At 44.2% G+C, this 21,629-nt stretch overlaps 2 protein-coding genes across 2 annotated transcripts in view; one reads left to right on the top strand and one right to left on the bottom strand.

Moving 5' to 3' along the window:
• Positions 1–1,366: 1,366 nt before the first annotated feature.
• tecpr1b (tectonin beta-propeller repeat containing 1b) lies at positions 1,367–13,728 on the top strand (the record flags this gene model as incomplete). Its single annotated transcript, XM_080044334.1, has 24 exons — positions 1,367–1,591; positions 1,685–1,867; positions 2,239–2,361; positions 2,482–2,604; positions 3,243–3,417; positions 4,044–4,144; positions 4,255–4,356; positions 5,475–5,602; positions 5,711–6,354; positions 7,177–7,289; positions 7,661–7,816; positions 7,909–8,058; positions 8,542–8,699; positions 8,966–9,078; positions 9,420–9,513; positions 9,629–9,725; positions 9,845–9,924; positions 10,018–10,074; positions 10,256–10,430; positions 11,053–11,188; positions 12,178–12,270; positions 12,362–12,468; positions 12,701–12,820; positions 13,588–13,728. The coding sequence occupies 24 exons, from the start codon at positions 1,367–1,369 to the stop codon at positions 13,726–13,728; spliced, it is 3,594 nt and encodes a 1,197-aa protein (XP_079900460.1).
• Positions 13,729–15,228: 1,500 nt separating this feature from the next.
• The window catches only part of lmtk2 (lemur tyrosine kinase 2), a 35,692-nt gene continuing 29,291 nt past the window's right edge, over positions 15,229–21,629 (bottom strand). The window contains exons 11-14 of the mRNA XM_080044316.1: positions 18,586–21,619; positions 18,230–18,359; positions 17,882–18,140; positions 15,229–17,591 (exon numbers count right to left, since the gene is read on the bottom strand). Of these exons, the coding sequence (XP_079900442.1) occupies positions 17,567–17,591; positions 17,882–18,140; positions 18,230–18,359; positions 18,586–21,619 (3,448 nt within the window). The 3' untranslated portion in view covers positions 15,229–17,566. The remainder of the gene's footprint in view (positions 17,592–17,881; positions 18,141–18,229; positions 18,360–18,585; positions 21,620–21,629) is intronic.

Below are 21,629 nucleotides of genomic sequence, written 5' to 3'. Positions count from 1 at the left end.
TCCTCTTCCACCCTTTAACGTGGGCTTTGAATCCGTCCTAGCATGGGCCCTAGCTGGCGGCAGGTGTCGGCTGTTGCACGTCTGTTGACATTCCCTTGACAACCGCGGATCGGATACCAATATTCAGGTGGGCTGATGTGTGCTTATCCTGGCTTTACTCCAGAGCCTTTATGTGTGTGTGTGTGCAGCTCGACTGCAGGCACCCAGATGCATTAAAGTTGTTTTTTTAGGAAACTGCAGTCTTACGAAAACTGTAGCCTATATAATAGTCTGGAATACATTTTACTCCAGGTTATTTTTAATGGGTTTTTTAATTGTTTTGGTATTTTAATTGCAAGGATAAAGTTCAAGCGGTTGGTTCATCATCACATAGGCTATTGTATGTGTTTGAAGTGAATAGGAGTAAAGGCCTGCTGAATGAATAGTGGTAGCCGAGTCACAGTGTCAGTCAATACTGTAGCGGATTAGAAGGCTATCAGTCCATGAAGCAAAAGTGTCAAGGTAGGCAGCCGGGATATAGGCCTACATCCGGTCAAAAGTTTCAAATTAAAACGTTTATGGGCTCACTTGAAAAGCAACTGCCCAATTAAGACAACAACAACAAAAAGCCTAGGTAATATTCAATGGACAAAGTTAGAGGTATGACAGTATAGTAAGAATTCAAGACTGGAGTCAAAACTTTTAGAGTGAAGTTAAATGACTTCTATAATGTGCAGAAATTTGTGCAAATAAATAATTGTAACCTCTGAATTCTGCGAGTATGACATATCTCACCACATGTATATTTCTGTTGTGGCACTATTTTTTTTTATTATGGTGACGGAAACTACCATGGTGGAAAATAAATTTAAGCCTTTGTGCATTCCATTACCCATGCAGAAAAAAGATTTGGGGTGTCCCAATACTTGATGTCAAATACAGTATGCCAAATAATGCCCTGCAACATCCGGTCTTATTTTGCAGTGTGCAAACCAGCACTCTTTCTTAGGTGTTCTGACCCACTATCCTCACACCAAATGTGCCACTGAGAGACAACCAACAGTGTGATTGTGTATACAGTAAGCAAGAGGGTAAAATTCAAGAAGATGCAATGTTATGTTATACAAAGTATGCATTCTGCATGCAAACTATACACTTTTTATGGACAGCTGTCAGCTGCCGTATGTAGTGTACTACAAAGAAAGAGTATGCAATGTGGAACCCAGGGTATGTACTGTATCCATTCTAGGATGAATCTAAATGCAAATGTAGCCTTTACTCATTGGGGATGTATCAATGAGGCTGAAGCACACAGTCATAAAGTAAATAGCTGGCAGCGTTGAAGGATTAAGTGCTATATCTTACTGTCTCTGTCCAGGGCCCCATCATGCCTATCACACTGCTGTGGGCCGTGGATGTTTATGGAAGGGTGTACAGCCTGTCCACAGCCGGCCAGCGCTGGGAGCGGGCTGACGACGTGCTGCTGGAGCTGAAGCGTGTCACTGCAGGGAAGGGGCGCTGCTGGGGCATCGGCTGTGACCACCAGGTTTACCTCAACATGATGCCCAGTGAGACCGCCATCCGCTACCGGGAGGAGACCTATGAGAACCAGGTGGGCCAGAGCTGTGTGTTCTATTACACTTACAAAGTAGACATAGCTGTGTGTTGGTAATGCTGTCATGCTGAGTATGTGTGTGTGTTTCAGAGGTGGAACCCAGTGGACAACTTCACAGACACACTGCTGCCCACCGACCGCTGGCCGTGGAGCGACGTGATGGGGATGAATCCTCAGCCGCTGCACAGCTTTGAGCTGCCCGCACGCAGCTGGGAGTGGGAGGGAGACTGGTATGTGGACCAGAGCTGTGGAGGAGAACCCAGCCAGACCGGGGTAAGAAACAATACATCACACATGCACATCTTACATTTAGGTGTTTATTTGACTAAACCTTGTCTGTGTGCGTCTGTATATTTCTCCCATGCAAACACATTTAACTCTGAACCAAAATTCTTAACTTCTAAAGCACTTAGATCACCTAAACTTCTAAAGTCATTTTGGGGTAGCTTTGCAGCTATCCCTAGAATGTGTTCATATGTTGTTGATTGTCGGAATGTAGTACAAAATATATTCTTTAACCCTAAGTAATGAACTGGCAAAGTTTCATGAAGAAATCTATAAGTTAAACAATGTCACCCTATCCACCTGCAGATTCTCATCTTAAAGAAATACGATAAGTATGATCACACTGTGTCTCCCTCCAGGGCTGGGAGTATGCAGTGGATTTCCCGGCCAACTTCTCCCCAGACAAGAAGTGGAACTCCTGTGTCCGTCGCAGGCGCTGGATCCGCTACAGGAGATACGTTGCACAAGGCACCTGGGCCAAGGTTTGGACACCCTCTAGTCATACTCTACAGTATGTCAAATGCTATGTCAGTGCAGGAAAAGATTAGTTCAGGGCCAGCGGAAGATTCATGCAAAGTGGCTGAGTGTCCTCCTCTCTGCAGATCCCCCTTGAGAAGCCCAGGAGGCCTCCGCTGCCCCTCTGTGACATCAGCTGTGGTGGTTGGGAGATGAGCGATCAGTCTGGAAGGTATCCCTACCTGTGGGCCGTGTCCCAACAAGGACAGGTCAGTATACTGGACCAACATGATTTATAGCCTGTAAATCACTCCTAGCTTTCCCCACATTTTCTATCTTATGTCATTTGAGAACCCAGGGTTTATAAAAAAAGAAAGAAAAAAGACATCAATCTAAAAAAAAATGGCATGATTGCAAAAGTTTCTGAAACAGTAACACAGCAATTAATATACAGTGTTCTTGTTCACGGCAATTACAGCTGTCCATTCATACAGCTTAAAGGGTCTTCATAAAACACACAGTTTTACCCAGAGATATACATTCTTGAGATGAATGCTGCACATTTAGATCACAGTCAGATGCTGTGGCAACAGGCTGCCATCCTGCTGTAAGTGCAGTTCACTTAAGATGTTTTGCCACAAGAGGGCAGCACGACTTCAATAAACCCTGTATTGCTTAATGCATCATCCACTTAAAGAACTCCTTTTTTTTCTCGGCCATTATAAATACTATTGTTTAATGCTCTTGTAATGATCTCTAAATTAGCTGGAACTGGTATTAATCTCATACATCCATAATATATATTGTGGATTATTATTATGGGATGCACTGTATCATTTGAGGACGGGGTACGCATTATACCATATCCTCTCTAGTCCAATTTTATGATTTGACCTTAACCTTGCAGGTGTGGTTCAGGGAGGGCATCCACCCTCGTGTGCCAGAGGGCTCCAGCTGGGAGGAGGTGGAGGTGCCTAAGGAGGTGGCTCAGCTAGCGGCCGGCCCAGGGGACCTGCTGTGGGCTCTACTGTGGGACGGGAACCTGCTAGTGCGCACCGGCCTCAGCCTGGACAGCCCCACTGGTCAGTTATCATTGCAGTTCACGTGTTTGCTGTGCTTTTACAACTCTTCATATGTGTTAAAGGTGCAGTCAGCTATTCTGGAGAATGCTTATTGTCATAATCACTTTTGTCAACATCAGTGAATATTTCCTCCCAAACTACATACTGTGTGTGCGCTGAAAAAAAAAATCCAGTGTCAATACTCAGCCTAGGCTCTGTGAGCTAGCTACGGTGTGCCAGCTCTTTTTACATACCAGTTTACAGAGCCTAGGCTGTGTATTATCACTAGATAATGTTTTCCAGCGCACACAAAGTATGGACAGGTTTGCAGAGATTGTTTTCCAGTGCACACACAGTACGGACAGGTTGCAGATCCTGAAGATATATTCACTGATTTTGACAAAACGTGTTTTTCTTCTCCAGCATTGATGACTCCACCTTCAAATGTAAATTGTGGGACTTTTATCTGGACATAATCTTAGCAAGTCTTCTTCTTGACTGCTTGTAAGTTTTGAGAGCCTGTGATACAATTGTTCTTTTAGTGCTGCTCTCTAGGTTTGGCTTTGTAGGTCTTAACTTAAGCTACCACAGTAATGGCGACATCTTGCTAAGATCGGTAAACACAGCATCTTCACCCTCTCTCTCAGGCACGTCGTGGGTAGAGGTGGATTCACCAGGGAAGGAGGTTGAAGCTCTTCATGTGGCTGTGGGAGTCAGTGTGGTGTGGGTGGTCACTAAAGACTTTAAGGTAAATACACATATCGCTGGATAGCACTTATTGGTTGTGGTGGTGGCAACACGTCTGTGTGTGTGTATGTGTGTGTGTGTGTGTGTGTTTAATGCTCATGTGCTAACCAGGTGTGGTTCAGACGTGGCGTTAACTCCCACAACCCCTGTGGCTCGGGCTGGATCAGCATCGGAGGGGAGATGATGATGGTGGACGTAGGACTCAACGACCAGGTTAAGAGAGTTTTGTTGATAGTGTGTCATCGTCAACGCACCTGCTGCAGTTCCTACTCCTAACATTATTTCCCCTGGGAGAGGGAGCAACGTGAAAGGCCATTGGATGAAAATGAAACTTCCATTTAAATGCGTTTGACACAAATATATATACCCTAGCTTTTCTTGTCAGTGACATTTCATTCATAGGGAATATACTTTAAAAGAGATAACTAGGCTATGTATAACACCAACAACAAAAAATTCAGCGAGCACACACAGATAGCGGATCATGAGGAGATATTCAATGATTTTGACAGAAAGTGATTTTAACAAGTGTTCCCCAGAGGCACTGACCCCACTCTTAACATAACTTTTCCAGTCTTTTTGATTCCCTTTTCAACCTTACTGTTGCCTCTGTATTTTAGCTTGCTTCCCCTCTGACTGATACACTTAGCCCTTGACTGTGGCTCTGGTTTCAGCACAAGCACAGAGTCAGGGCACAGGGGGTCAGGGGCAGAAGGACTTCACTCTGTATCTCACTGCTGAGGACTTTGCTAGCACTGCAAACCCACATCTCACACCTCCCTCCCCCCTCCTGTCTCTACCTCTAGCCCGCAAGTGCTGCCCCGCGGCTGCCCTGTAACACGAGTACAGCCAGCCGTTCCAGCCAATGTCCCAGCAGTAGCACCTCAGGCCCTAGCCTTATATATCCCCACTGACCCGACATACAGTATGGGAGTACTCCCTAATTAGAAGCTGGCCAAGCCGTCGTCATCATATACCGTATTTCAGATTTCAGGGCTGTAATTATGGATATGGCTTGTGTGAGGTGGCAGTTGCCAGTGTACAGTCGATGGCCTTATAAAGTAACAGTCGCCTGTGTCCTACTTATGCCTCTGGAAGATTTTTTTGTTTTTTAAAATAGTTTTTTAACTTTATTTGACAATAGGATTCTGCCACGTTGATCCTATTAGTTTGTGATGTTGTTACTGAATGTTCTCCTGAGTGCATTTATATAACGGCTCAACAAATAAATAATTCATGTTGCAGCAGGTGTGTGTGGGTTTGTGCGTGTGATCCTGGCGTTTGAACCTTTGTTGTCCTCCATTGTTTTCTGACCTCTGGTGTTCTGTCAGGTCTGGGCGGTGGGCGAGGACCGCGGCCTGTACTTCAGAATGGGGGTCACCCCTTCAGAACCTAGCGGGAACGGCTGGATCCCTGTTTCAGCCCAGTGGGGCAATTATAAAGAGTTTATTCCACCCAGGTATGTACAAATAATCAAGTTGAATCTTGTTATAAAACTGATTTATTTGTATCTGTTTTTATGTAACTTTTCCCCCTGCTCTATCACTATACTTTCTCTGTTGAACAGGAGTAAATGTGAGTTTAGTGGCCAGTTGACCCAGGCTTCAGAAGGCTCGGTCCTAAGCTGCACCGACTCTGACTCAGAGTTAGGTCCTAGTGAGCCACCAAACAGCTCTACCAACACCCCGGCCCTGGAGGCGGCCGCCCCCTCTGTGGTCCCGTTAGGGGCGGCCGACCCTCCTACGTCTCCACTGAAAGCCCAGGAGACTGCTGCAGCGCCCCAACAGGAGGCCCCCAAACGCTTCATCCCCGCCAGCGACAGCTTCATCAACAGTCTGGTCTCAGACCGCGACAAACCCTCCACACCTCAGCCGTCCATCACAGAGGCTCCACAGCAGGATGGAGAGGAGCCCACGCCGGCCCCCATCCTGCCCACCCCCGAGGCCCTAGGACACGACGTTCCCTGGATGAACGTGGACCTGGAGGGGGCGGGAGCAGCACGGGGCACACTAGCGGCGGTGGTGGTGGGGGGTGGCCCGCTGTGTGATGGCGGTGCTGCTGCTGCTTCTTCTGCTGCTGCCACCTACGCCCTGGGGACTCTGGAGCCCTCCCAGGGGGTCGGAGAAGAGGACGGGCCAGTGTGGGCCTGGATCTCTGGTGGAGGCTGTGATGTAGACGCAGACTCACAGATCAGCTGGCTCAGTCCCACAGGTATACAGACATCCACAATGACCTGATTTTTAAAAGGTGAAGTGTGTAGTTTAAGGTGTATTTTGGCGTCATCTAGTGGTAGAGAAATGTAGATTGCAAAGCTTTGTGTCAAGCCCTCCTGGTTGTGGAAAATGTACAGAAGCAAGGTGGCCTTCAAGGAAGGGAAGCTAGTTACTAAAGATGGCATCATCCACCACTGCCTCAAGTCTTTCCACCATATCAAGTGAAGGTGTATTTAGTTTTTTATTCTACAGTATAGTGCTACTTATTCGTCTTCCAGCAGGTGCATTTCTGGCATACACAAACTATATATAACAATTCGAATGGCGGTTAATTTAGTCCATTCTGTGCTACTGTAGAAACATGTCGCACCAACAATGTGGCATGCCCAGCTCTTATGTAGATACAAAACTCTCATTCTAAGGTAATACAATAAACAACTTTTATTTTTAGGCGACCACCATACACTAATTAAAACATACTACTTACGATTGTCACTTTCCATTTCTACCAAATCAATCTGTTCTGAAAAATGCCAATTCCCTTTTACACACTGTGCCTTTAAGATGTGTGTGTACTGCACTAGATTGACAATGAAATGAACATATTACAAATATTGAAAGCCATAGATTTGGCCACATTTTAGTTTATATTTCTGTCTGTATTTGTTGTTTGGATGTTGTACCCTGTGTCTGTGTGGTGTGTATTTTTTTATATATTTTTTTTTATAACAAATCTAAACTGTAAGTGTCAAAGTCTGTGTGTCTGTCTGTGTGTGTGTGTGTGTGTGTGTGTGTGTGTGTGTGTGTGTCTGTCTCTCAGGTCCTCTCACCAGCTCCCTGTCCCTGACTCCGGTGCAGTCTGCGGCCTGGAGCGACCAGCAGCAGCAGGAACACAGAGAGGAGATCTGCAGGAAACCGCTGGAGAGAAGCAACGTGAGAAGAATGCTTTTTCTTAAATTGTTTTTCTGTGTTTGTATTTAGTTTTTATGAGCATGGCAAAGTTTCATTGTTTCATATTCTGTATCGTTTTTCTTCTAACTTGCATTGCTATATTTTCTATTTGCATTGTACAGCACCTCCTTGGTCAACTCTGGTTGTTTTGAAATATGCTACATGATATATATAAACCTGACCTCTTCCCCCCTCTTTCCCCCCTGTGTGTGTGTGCGCCTGCCTGCCTGCCTGCCTGTCTGTCTGTCTGTCTGTCTGTCTGTCTGTCTGTCTGTCTGTCTGTCTGTCTGTCTGTCTGTCTCTCTGTCTCTCTGTCTGTGCATGTGCTCACCCCCTGCCTCTTCCCCCTCCAGTCTGTGTGGGTGCGTAAAGGCTCCCTGCGCTGGTGGAGGGACTGGAAGCCTCAGCGCTGGGTGGATGTGGGCGTGGCTCTGGAGCAGTCCACCAGGCCGGACGGCAGGAAGGACAGCATCTTCTTTGTCTACTACACACAGTACGATGAGAAAAAGGTTCGCTTTGAGCTGTTTGAACTTTTGTGTTATGGTTTAAATCATCACGTAGCTTATCTACTCACAGTGGTCCTCCTTGTCTTCATCCTCAGTACCTTCATGTGTTTATAAATGAAGTGACGGCGCTGGTTCCCGTGCTCAGGGACTGCCACTATGCCTTCGCTGTGTACACGGCGCAAAGGACCAAACAGAGGTGGCCTCTGATACTGGCAGCACAGACCGAGAAGGACATGAAAGACTGGGTAACACAGACAAATATACATGTTTTTTTAAAGCAAGACAGACTATGCAGCAAATCTTAAACCTCTGTCATTAAAGGTGTAGTAAGTGATTCTGGAGAACGCTTGTTGGCAATATAACTTTTGGTTTAAAAAAATCAATGTCCGTACTGTGTGTGAGTAGAAACATCTGGTGTTAATACACAGCCTAGGCTCTGTAAACCGGTATGTAAACAAAGGGGCCCATCGTAGCGAGCAAGATTCTCGTTTAAAGAGCCTACGCTTTGCATTAACACTGGATTTTTAGTTTTTTTGCACACACACACAATACAGACACGTTGTGATCACAAGGAGATATTCACTGATTTTGACAACAAGCTTTCTCCAGAATGGCTGACTCCACCTTTTAAGTGTAGGACTCTTACTTTATTAGTATTTGTGTTGACTGGCTAAATCCCGCCGCTGATCAAATTCCCTGTTATTTGTGGTTCCGTCCTGGGGGTTCAGTTGTCCCTGTTGTCTGACTGTTGCTGTGAGTGTCGAGGGATCAGCGGCCCACCGTCCAGACAGGCCCTGTGGTCCACTACCTCAAAGGGAGACATCATGGTCCATGAGCCCTCCTTCTCCCTGGAAGCCCCCGCAAACACACTGGCCTGTGACCAAATGTAAGACGTGATACCAAACACGCTAGCCTCTCCCTGCTTTATCTGTTTACTTCCGCTCTTTCTGAATAGTCGTCAGCTATCAGTGTCTTGTGTCTGCATTGTCTAAAATTCTGCTGCTTCATGTCAGTTCACTTTGTTGCTAACATTGTTGGAAGTGGGTGTCATTGTGTGCCTTGCAAATAATCTCTTTTTCACACTGTATTGCTTGCTGCTATGCTAACAGTGATGTGGCTAACACTGGGTGCTTCCACTGTATGGTGCTGCAGGTTCTGGCGGCAGGTCCCCGGTCACCTGCGCTGTGTAGAGTCTAACAGTCTGGGGCTGGTGTGGGGCATCGGGTGGGACGGCACCGCCTGGGTCTACAGCGGGCCCTCCCTGGGTAAACATGCCCCAGTAGACATTTAAACATGTGTTTCCCACAAACTGAAAAAAACAAGCCTAACTCAGTCCTCTTTTCTTAGTTTGTCATGCATTTATTACTATTATTTAAAACGGTTAATTAATAGTCTATCCACATTACATTTATCTTAAGTTCAATTATTATCAAAACACATAATTGAGAATCAATTAATCTTCTTGCTGACAGCTTGTAGTTTTGTGTGCAATCGCTTAAGTATTGGTTCAGGACTCTACCGTCTGGTGCAGCTGAGATATGTTAACACACAGATTTATATATATTAATGTATGTGCTAGAATTACATGTGTGTGTGTTTACTGCAGGAGACGCGGTTGAGCAGCATCAGCAGACTGATGCCAGGAGCATCCACGTGTATGAAAACCAAAGATGGAACCCCATGACAGGATATACAGACAAGTAGAAACATTTCACCCATTGTCTATATGTTCCTATTATAATGTCTTATATTAAGTTCATCCTGATCCCTTACTCCTCCTACAACATCAACTTTTTGTTCCTTGTTTTGCTCCAGAGGCCTTCCTACAGACCGTCCCATGTGGAGTGATGAGAGCGGACTGAAGGAGTGCACTAAAGGCAACACACATCCACCCTCCCCTCAGTGGTCCTGGGTAGGTGGAATGACACACACACACACACACACACACACACACACACACACCCACAACCACACACACTTCATTTCTTGTGTCATCAGAAGCTAATTCTCCTTCACTTCGCGGTGTTGCAGGTGTCAGAGTGGACAGTGGACTACAACGTCCCCGGAGGGACGGACCAGGAAGGCTGGCAGTACGCTGCAGACTTCCCTGTGTACGTCACTCATTATTTCTCAGGATGTAAAAAGGATATATTTAAATAAAGAGATGTTTCCCTTTTTTAATCTGCCTGGTCTGTCTTCTACAGGACGTTTCATGGCCACAAAACCATGAAAGACTTTGTGCGGCGCAGAAGATGGACGAGGTAATCACACACACACACACACACACACACACACACACACACACACACACACACACACACACACACACACACACACACACACACACACACACACACACACACACACACACACACACACACACACACTTGCTAGTTTTCTGTTATTTTCCAGCGTTAAAATAATCCCATATTCTGCATACAGGAAGTGTAAGCTGACCCTGATAGGCCCCTGGCTGCAGGTCCCGCCCATCCCTCTGAGTGACATCTCTGTGATGCCGTGTCTGGCCCAGAGCAGCATGGAGCAGGTCCCCGTCTGGGCCCTCAGCGACAAGGGAGACGTCCTGTGTCGCCTGGGAGTCAGCACACCAAACCCTGCTGTGAGGAGAAAACACACCGGGAAACTATTTCAACATTTACAGTTACTTTGAGATCTTAAAGGAATGGTTCAACATTTTATTGTTATCTTTTTGCCTCATTCTCCGGTTTAAGAAAAGGTGACAGTAACCGTTCCTGTAACTGTGCGTACATTTTTGATATAGAAATGGGCAAAAGTCGCGCATGCAGGTAAGCTTAGCTCAAACACTGGCAGTCAAAGGGAGCAGGGCAAATGATAAACTTTACAGCATCACTAAACACTCCTGCGTGCTTGTTGGGACTCTTTTATTTACCCCGTTATGTTGCCTTTTCTTGAGCCGCAGAGTGCAGCAGAAAGCTAAACATTTAAAATGTTGAACTATTCCTTTAACCGAGAGAGATTTACTGACGGTGCAGCATTTCTACACCTCCTGAATATTCCTAGATCTCTAGATTCTTCATCATAACAACAATACTTTGTTGTTGTTGTTGTTGTAATTCCCTCAAGTCCTTTTGCATCCATCTCTTCTCTCCAAACTAATGCTTGTCTCTCTCTCTCTCTCTCTCTCTCTCTCTCTCTCTCTCTCTCTCTCTCTCTCTCTCTCTCTCTCTCTCTCTCTCTCTCCATTGTATGTGTGGACACAGGGCAGCTCCTGGCTACATGTGGGCACAGACCAGCCCTTTAAGTCCATCTCCATCGGAGGAGCCAACCAGGTGTGGGCCATCGCCAAGGACGGAGAAGTGTTCTACAGAGGATCTGTTTCCCCACAAAACCCTGCAGGTCAGACGCAGAGGAGAAACTCAGATAATGCTATGATGTATTACGTCTTTAGGATATAATGATCAAACAGAATTCTGTTTTGCACGAGCAATCCAATTTTAATTTGTGTGTAGCATTAAAGGTGGAGTCAGATATTCTGGAGAGCGCTTTTTGTCAAAATCACTTTTAGTCAAAATCAATGACTATCTCCTTATGAACCTGTCCGTATTGTGTGTGTGTGTGTGTGTGTGTGTGTGTGTGTGTGCTGAAAAAAATAATACAGTGTTTACAGAGTCTAGAGTGTATTAACACTGGATGTTCAGCTCACACACAGTACGGACAGTTAGCGGATCGCAAGGAGATATTCACCACCATCAAAGAAGAAAAATGCATTATTTATCTTCTATAAATATTATTAGCGATGTAAATATTGCCGTCTGAGAGATACAGATTATTATCATTTCAGGTGAGTTAAAGTTACTTTGGCTCAATGCGAAAAATGGAATGGAAGTGTGTAAGGGGAATAGGAGTGTTTTAGAGTTACTCTGCTGTCTATCAACTTCAAAATAACAGAGAGAGAACTCCCCTGCTCTCCCTGATGGTGTGTGATACTTTGAATTAGAAGCTAAGGCAAAGATAAACTCAATAAATAGTTATATTTATTGAAACTGCATAGGTGGAATTGATTTCACCGACTGCATTGGTGGAAATGGGGTCAATTGGGAGTCGACCCGAAGACATTCGTATTTTTAAAAAGCAGAAATTAGAATATCATCAGAAAACAATATAGTAAGTAATGAAGAATACATTGATTGACAAAGTCATACAAACTAGAATGAAAAAAATGAAATACCAGTGAGATATGACAAGATGTTTACCTCGTGTCTTAATGACCCCAGTCGGTAGGATGAGGGTTAAGGGCCTATGGAGGCTTTATTGTTTGAGTACATCCACCAGGCAGTAACAGACCAAATGGAGCCAAACATCGAGCGCTCTTGTCCCCCATACAGGAGAATGCTGGTACCACATCCCCTCACCCCTCAAGCAGACGCTCAGACAGCTCTCTGTGGGGCGGACCTCTGTCTTTGCTGTGGATGAAAACAGTGAGTGGCAGTAATCTTACTAGCAAACAAAGATAGATCAGAGATGATTGCTACAAAAGCATGGAGTGAACCTGTTTTTGTCTTCACACAGGTAACTTGTGGTGCAGACAGGGCCTCACCCCCAGCTACCCTCAGGGCTCGGCCTGGGAGCTCATCTCTAACAACGTCACCAAGGTTTCTGTGGGACCTCTGGACCAGGTCAGTAATACTACAGTCAAGGAGATAGGAAGTCAGGCCGGGAAAACAAAACCATTAGGTCACTTGAGGATGATTTAAACTGTACATCACCTCAGAAAGCTTCAGGACAGAGAGGAGTGACACTTGATTCACCCACTAAAGATGCCAAAGCCTTCTCAGGAGTTATTGTGTAACCTGACTATTATGTATCTGATAACAACCATAAGTGGCTTAAAGCTGTTGTTCTGTCCAGGTGTGGATCATAGCGGATGGAGTTCCAGTATTTCCTTCTGAGACTCCTGGAGCCGTCTGCCACAGGCTGGGTGTAGGACCCATGCAACCCAAGGGCCAGTACTGGGACTATGGTATCGGGGTGAGTCCATGAACATTAATATTAATAATGTGAAAGGAAAAAGGAAATGTAGTTCTTCTTTATTTAAAAATGCTCAGAAATTCCTTAAAAAAAGATGGGCTCTGTATTTTTTTTAGAGAATGTTACTCCAACAGGAATACAATGTTAAAGGCCTACTTCACCGGTTTGAATATGAAGGTGTATTGAATTCTGAGATCCTATGTAGTATAAATGTGCAAAAAAAATTAAAATCGGTTCATCCTAGCCTGAGAAAAGGCAGAAAGAGTGTTTTTTTTTAACCCTATATTTCTCTTTCTCGTGACATCACAGAAAGAGAAATATAGGGTTAAAAAAAAACGTACTTTGTAAATATTACTGTGATGTCACAGTAAAAGACATCACAGTAATATTTACAAAGTAATTTTTTTTTCCTTCTTGTGGGTGTCAAGTGTAACAAAAAAGTAAGGGTGGCACAAGGGTTAAGCGGAGGACAAATACACATGTTGTTCTCTATTGAGTGGTTACAGCAACACTGTGTATGTGGGACTGGCTCAAAGACAAGTAAACAAAAAGCCTTTTTTATTTATTGACAGGTTTCGGGGGGGAAAAAGGTTTATCTGTACATTGTGTCCTTATTAGTGCCCTCAAGTTACATAACATGACAGCAGATGGAGAAGATGTGTTGCCTCAAAGCTGTGCATGCTTGTGCAGAGTGCAGCAGTATTTATTGAAACAGTCTTTTCCAAAGAATCGACAGTCATTGTACTATATGTGTGTTTGCCTTGTAGGGAGGCTGGGAGCACATCAGTGTGAGGGGGAACTCATCAGAGGCTCCTCGTGCCCCCCATCCCCCTGCAGTGGGCCCCCCACGCAGCCCGCTCCCCACACCGCCTCCCACCCAAGCTAACGGGAGCGCTGTGGGCGTGTAGCAGCCTCCCATCTCCTCTTCCTCAGCCCTCCACACCCGGCCCTGTTTGCTGTTTGTGCCTGGATCCATTTATCCATTCATTCCCACAGCCCCCTCCCCCCCCCATCCCTTCTCTAAAAAAAAAAGGGAATGCACAATCATACCAATGAGTTTATATTTTTGGTTGGATTTGACACGTGATCGATGGATGATTGTTATTCCTTGGCAGAAGTCATGTCAGTATGCAGTGATGACAGAGCAGTAAAAGGGAGCACAAGAGCATTCAAAGTAGAATGGATGTATATGTCCTGTGGGGGGGATTACACATTTCAAAGTGAGTACATGTGTTTGCCCTGACTAGGCTTTTGGCTACAGGGTGTTTGGGGATCTAGCAATGGCTTTTATTCTTCTATGGTAATAATGTCCTGTGAAAAAAGCAAAAAAGAGGGTGGCACTTTGTCAAAGGGCTAAGGCTTTGGGTACCAAACTAATTTGTCTTCAAACACACAAAATCCCACTGTAGCTCACATTGTCTTGGTTTCTAGAATCTTGTTTTGTTTGTTTTTGCCTGTCATACATTTGCATGTTATTTAAATTATTTATTTATTTATTCATTCATTTGTTGGAATTTTGCTTCTCCATGTTTTTGGACTATTATACGTTTGCAATGGAGTGGTTTTCTCGTCCATATTGCTACAAATAAAAAAGCATTCCTAATGTAGAAGAGTTTTCTCAAGGGGACCTGGCAAAATGTGAGATCTTCATACTTCAGGATATGAAATGATATGATTACTATTATATATGAGTGAGTGACTGCAGAGGAGAATATGGACAATTCAGTATCATTACCAGATGGCAAAACTCTATCCACCTGCAATAAGCAAAGTTCTTCCCGTTGGTATTATGTCCATCCACATAACTGCTATGGCCAAGATATGACAGTGACTGTTTAAAAGCTGCACAGCATGTCAGGATGTCTCGACGTTCATCTTACAAAGGGCATTGAAATGTGAAATAAAAGCCTAAAACATATTGCTTAATGTCCGGCCTTTATTGCTCCCAAGAAATGTTTCAGTTGTTGATTCTACTGCTAAGAAAAAAACCTGGACTTACACTAGAGAGCAGAAAGTATCAAATCCATGCATGATCACCGAACGCTTACCTCATGTAAATGTGCTAACAGTGCAGTTGCAATGGCTCTGAATTCCTCAGGGGGGCGACAAGTTACGCATTATAACTTTGACCTATAGGACACATTTCTGTTGTAAAAATACAACCATTTGTGAAACCTGAAAGCAGTTCTATTCACTGAACAAGAGATGTGTCTAAATACCAGCTCCCACACTGGTACTGGCTAGTTTCCACCAGAGTGGCATTTGGAGACTCTAAAAGTTCCTGTTCATATCCTAGGAGACACTTTTTGTAGCCAGTGGTCATCTGTCTGCCTGCTGGACGACCGGACATAACCTTACTAACAATGTCACAAGATAAATAAAAAACCCATTAGAAGTTCATTTGCATTTATTTTCATATTAAACAGTGTAATTATAAACATTTCATTCAATTACACTAAGCATGATAAATATGAAGTAAAAATATTTTTAAAATCTACAAGTTTAAAGAACAGAATGACTTCACATCTGCTTTTGTGTCATAATTTAACTGCTTTTTTTTAGCCAATGATAGTGATATGTTCCTCTGATCAACTCAGCTTTTAAGTTACAAAATGAAACCTCATACCTAGTTACATCATTTCCCCCATTAACAGACAAAAGATTTTTTCTTTTCTTTTTTTAAACATTTACATACATCAGTACAGTTCAACATTAAGTTACATTTCTCAAATGTGCAAGATTAAGCAAATGTATACTGTAGTCAAATAAAACAAGATTTCCTTAAATAAACGTTCAAGTTTAACTGAAGCACAGGCTGCTGGTTCTTTACAAAAGGTTAACATTGTCTAAGATGCTGTACAGTGCCTTCTGTATGGGGCAGAGGAGATGGACATTACTACACAGGAAGTATAGCTGTTCTTCAGGTCTGTGACATGAGTAACTAAGAAAGGGGGAAAAAAAAAACTTACAGTAATTGTTTAACCTACATTATAAACTGTTTTCCTTTATAGCTGTACATGAAAAACTTTTGTTGGAGGGGGACATCTTGTTCCATAACCACTTGCATTATGCTTCAATACAGAAACTGATCATGATTCTCACACACACACACACACGTCCCAAACTGAACTTGTACAGTCACAGAGACAAAGTATGGCCTGCAGATGATGAGATACAATAAAGAAATGCTCAAAATTGCAAATGGACGAAGGTTCCTTAAGAAGGAAAATGCCTATCGAAACAGGCTAATAAAGTTTGACACACAGTGTATTAAAAAAAAATAAAAGGCAGACAACAGTTCAGGACACAGATAAACCCAGTAGTGTTTTTGTTCTAGTAGTGTCTTTTTAGTGAAGCTTTAAGTCCCTGCACGTTCCTAAAGAAACGCCACCACGTCTTCCTATGAACTCCAATGCAAATTCAACCAATTAATCAAATTCAATGCACCTTTGTTTAAATACAGCTCATTGCATTTCTTCATTATAACATTAAAGAATAAAATTCTCCCCCGAAAATCGCACACTATCTCACGAAACGTGCCATTTTACATTTTGCAGTGATAGTAAATGGAGGAGTGCAGCTGTTTTTTTTTTTTTCAGAATCACAGGCACTGTCAGAAAACCCAGTGACGAGTCATTGGGAGAGAAAAAAACCGTCCGAGCAATTTCCTGCACATTTCAGAGCATAAAATGAATCTTTACAAAATGAATAACTTGTTAAAGTTCTTTACTACAAACTGTCATTTTAGTTGGATCACCTCTGGAGAAGGATTAATATGACAATCCCTTGTCTAATAACACCAACGGTTCTTACCACAATGTCTCATAAATATGAAACTACTTACTGTAAAATGTTCCTTTCAAAACATAAATTAAGGATCATGCAAAGTGTGTCACCTCTGTAGATGAGGAATATTTAGTTAAGGTAGTGATTCAATCCTATGCATGAATGGAGCTTCCTTAATTTCAACCCTTCTTCAAATGCTACTACCGAAGGATACCACACGTAGTTTCTCTCCCAATTAGGAGAATGTGACTAACTTCCAACAGGAGGTTTTACAAAAAAACACATCACTCTTTCAAAAAAAAAAAAAAAAAAAAAAAAAGGCAACCACTGAAATAATCGCACGACATGAAGAAGCAAAATCAACAATGTTAAGAGAGAAAAAAAACGCTTGAATCTTCAGTTTTCGGTCTGCTGAAAGCAAAGAGCTTATTCCTTCCTATTTGGCTGTAGTGAGAAGTGTGCCAGCCCAGTGTGTTGAATTCAGAACAGATAAAGTCAAGTCTTTTTTTCTTTTTTTTTTTGGTGATGCAAAAGTACTGGAAAAGGAGTGCATTTTCGACACACAACAAGGAGAAGCAGCCGGACATCTGGAATGCGTCTGATGAGTCTTTAAAGCAAATATTTAGAAAAATGTTTGTCCTTTTTTTCCCCCCTCATAAGCGGGAATTGCACTGAACTGAAATCACACACACTGATGTAGCTGGAGAGGTGATGTGGCTCAGACCGGGGGGCTGGGCCTTGTCTATCTTATTTGCTGATTACAGTTAGGTTACAGCCATTTTTTCTCATGGCCATGTCTTATGTAGTTTATAAACAGTTCTGCCTGAGAGAAGCATCTGTGGTCTGCCCCCACGAACCGCGTCATTTGTCCTTCGTCGGCAGTTCTCCTTCCCCAAAAAAGTGCGAGTGTGTGTTCATTTTTCAGCCGGGTGATGATAGAAGGTCCGCTCCTTCATCACGCTAGTCCTTCTCTCCGTCTTCACTGCTTCCTGAGGTGAGCAAAAAGAGCTTTATGAGAAATGTAATAATATTGTTTTATTTAATTATCTGCATCAAGAAACTCATGCCATGTAATGGAATGAAAATGAACCATTTATGAGGGCACAGTCTATAATATTTTGGAAAATGTACTTATTTGCTTTACTGGTGTAGGAGAAAATACTAAAATACAGTATTATGCTTATTCGCAAATAAGCATATTACCTAAAATGTCTACCTATTCATTGAAGCCTGTGTAAAACCCCCTACAGGTTTCAGTGTGAATGCATGCTCAACTTGCCTCCTTGTTCGATGTCAGAGTCTGTGACGTGGGTCAGGGAGAAGTTGGCGATACTGGCCGGAGAGATGGAGAAACGGGAGTAGTTTGAGGAGCTGGTCCAGCTGGGCTCCAGCATATGACCTATTGCAGGGGGCGGAGAGGTGAAGCGTGATGCTGCAGATGAGGACATGGCCTTTGATACGGGGTCTTTATCCATCTTGGGAAGGAAGGCAGGTGCAGAGGAGGAGAAGTCATCATCCCACTCAAAGCCACCACCTTTAGGGAGGAAATGGATGAGTCGGGACATGTTTTGACAAAGATAATAATTCAGCAACTGCAAATGTTTGGTTGGTTTTAGGCATTACCTTCTTCATCTGTGGAGCTCTCAGAGTTGAAGCGGTGCAGGTAGCCGGCCGTCGACCCTGGGCTGCTGAACTCTGGCGCTCGACTGCTTGAGCTTGAGGAGTGGTCACCCAGTTCCTTGGTGGGGGTTTCCTAAATCCCAATGAGTTGAAATTAAATTAGAATGGCAATGGCAGCAGCAATGTGTCTTATCTGTTAGACCTACAATAAACTGACAATAGAAAATAGGGCTGTGCTAAAAAATCAATATGGCAATATATCGTGATATATCATATTGTGGCCCATGTATTGGGATGCGTATCGTATCATGAAGCCAAATCCCCATCCCTAATAAACAACAAAGCAGACGATACTTTACCTGGTCAAATAGGTAGACGGTCACATCATCAAAGAAAGACACAGCTCTTCTGGAGTCATCTGCATTGCGCCTCTCAGAAAAGGGGTTAGATGATGCTCCAATGTTCAGCGTGGTGGGTTTCAACAAGCTCTTCAGGTTCTTTGAACTGCTGTCATCGGACACAATGACTGGCACTGTGTGCACGGCATCGTCCTCGCTTTCTGAGCTGGAGCTCCCCATCTGGTACGCACGGATGTCATCATCAGAGTCATCGCTGTTTTCGTCCTCCTCGTCCGCATCCCCGCCGTCCTCCTGTCCATCTGAACCCGAACTGTCCCTCCTCCCCAGGTAACGGCCCTCCATGTCCGGCTCTTTAATCTTATGACTGTCACTCGCGTAGGTCCTGGTCAGTTTAGCATGAACTGCGATCTCTTGCGACGGCTTTGATAGGGTGGCAGTTGGAAGAGGAGTTAAGGTGTCTAGTTCTTCTGATGGGTCTGCTTCATCAGGACCTGTTCCGTCCTTGTTTCTATCTTCATCATGACTGTTGCCAGACTCTGTCGCATCCTTCTCACATTTTACCGTTACATCTGAATTTGTCTCTTGCCTCTGAGTATCAGGTGATTCCCCTTCGGCCTGGGCTTCAGCAGCAACAGAAGATTCTTGTTGAGAAATGAAAGCACCTGCATCACTCTCCGTGTTAACCTCTAGTATGGGACCAGCAGCACCATTGACTGTGTCGGTGGAGTTCCTCAGCCACGTGGCTTCACCAGAACCTCCTGCAATTGTTTCTTCAGTCTTCTTCTCAGGTTCCGATTCGTTGTCTGAGAAATAGGCAGAGTCTCTGTAGTTACTGCCCATGTGGGGCTCCTCAACAGGAGCTACATGATCTGGTTGTTGGTCCTCAACGTTATCCTCACTGGGAGCTTCCAACACACTTTCTACCTCAGAGATGACGATTTCTGGCGGAACCAGATTAGTCGCAGCTGCTGGCTCTTCTGCATCCTCTTCTTCTTTGGAAACACTCATGCCGTTTTCTACAAGTGATTGGTCTTTGACATTAGGCTGAGAGTTCCATTCAGGGGACTCTAGGTTCTCCGTCTCATACCCACTGTCTGAAATTTTGTATGGAGGCTGGAGTTTGTTTTGGGCTGTTTGAGCACTCAACTCTTCTCCTTGTTCACCTAACCTGTGGATGTCCAGAGAATCTAATGAGTCAGGTGTTTCAGCTGAATTATCTACAGTGGGCAGAGTGGTGGACATGCTGTCTTCCAGTAAACTGTCTTGGCTGATCTGGTCCAAAGATGGCCCGGAGACCAACAGAGAAGATCTGACACAAGGACGCTCGTTGGTATCCATGAAGGATTCTTCATGGTCAGAGAGAGTGGTTTCCAATTCTGTATCTGCATCCTCAATCAGTTCACTCAACATATCGTTACTTGTTAGGTCTTCACTGTATCTGTTGTCTGAGAACGATGCTTGGACTTGCTGGTTTTCAGGCATTTTACCGTCGATGGGCTGAACATTATCTGCTGAAGTTTGAAAGTCGTCTTCAAGGCTGGGAAGTTTGGCATCTGTGCACAATGAGTCTGTAGTTGTATTTTCAGAGAACGCAGGTGTGTGGCCATCAGTTTGACTGATTATAATTTCAAACCTCTCTGAGGTAGAATCAAAACCAGAGTCTATGACCCTGTCTGAGGATTGCAGCGGACCAAGTTCTTCGGCGGATGAACTATTTACAACTGGCAGTTGGTTGCTTGTGTTGTCTTCTGTAACCACGGTAATGAAAGGCACCAGTGTTTCTTTTTCTACAGGAGACTGACAAAACACCCCCGAGCTGGCATTTGGAGACTCTAAAAGTTCTTGTCTTGAGGATGTGCTACTTGCTGCAGGTTTTAAGTAAGTGTCTGCTGTTGTTATGCTGCCTAAATTCTCAAGGTTGTCCCAAGAATGCATTTTGAATTCTGCTTCTGGTTCGTGGACATTGCCAGGTAAAAGAAAATTCTCCTGTGGACTTGAGAACCTAGATCTGTCCTTCATCAAGTTCTGGTCTTGGAGAAACAAAAAATTGTCAGCTAGTTTTTCAGTCGTCAGAAGCCCCTTCACATCTGTGTTCACCTCTTCCACTGCCGAAGAATCCGCCAGCTGAGTCACGTCCGAACAATCCTGTAAAAAAGAATCCCCATAGCTTCTATCTGTGTCCACCTCCTGGACCACTAAAGGTGCACCCTCAAGGAAAGGGTTCCCGTTGCGCTCTGGAAGCTCCATAAAACCCCGACTCCAGGAAGGAGATTCCTCTTGCTTGGACCCCCCTTCAGTGAAAATGTTAGTGTGATATGGACTGTCATTTTCAAGAGATGACCAGATGTGGCTGTCTGGTAAATAGGAATCCTTGGAGTCAATACTTTGGTGGAAAAAATCAGCATCTGTACTAGACTCATCCAGACGAACATCTTGGAGAACAACAAAGTCCATGCCTCGCCCTTTGTTTACATCTTCGTCAGGAGTGCTCTCCCCTTGTTCTTCTAGTTGTATGTAGTATTCATTTCCATTACATGGCCTTTGTGCATCAAACACTGGTACAATCCCAGGAATTCCTGAAGGAGTGGTTCCACTTTCTATGCCCGTTGCCCTGTCGTCAGGATCAGGGAAATGTGCCTGGATGTCTTCACTGGAAGCAGGGAAGAACATGCTGTGATAGTTCAATGTTGTGTCCATGCCTGAACGTCCATGGTTGCCCTCGTAGTGGTCGTGCTTGGCTGCCTCCCAGACATACTCAAAGCTGAGACCTTTGCTCGTTTCAGTTACAGTAAGAACCTCGTCGATCTCTTGTCGCAGGGCATCATCGGCAAACTGTTCCAAGATGGGGTAAGAGGAGTGGCTAACAGTGGTCTGCCGTGTGGTAGGGTTAGGCTTGAGAGCATCCCAGCGCTGCTCAAAATCTTCTTCTATGTCTTTCTGGCCTTGCATGCGCAGATAGATCAGCAACCGATGCACTTCCTCTGCTGTGGCCCGCTTATCTGCAGACAGCCAGCAGAACTGCAGGACCTCATACCTGCAGTTAG

Source organism: Ammodytes marinus (assembly GCF_949987685.1).
Source record: "Ammodytes marinus genome assembly, chromosome: 16".
Classification (NCBI taxonomy): Eukaryota; Metazoa; Chordata; class Actinopteri; order Uranoscopiformes; family Ammodytidae; genus Ammodytes; species Ammodytes marinus.
Note: the sequence above shows the minus strand (reverse complement) of the source record. Positions and strands in the feature narration are given on the sequence as shown.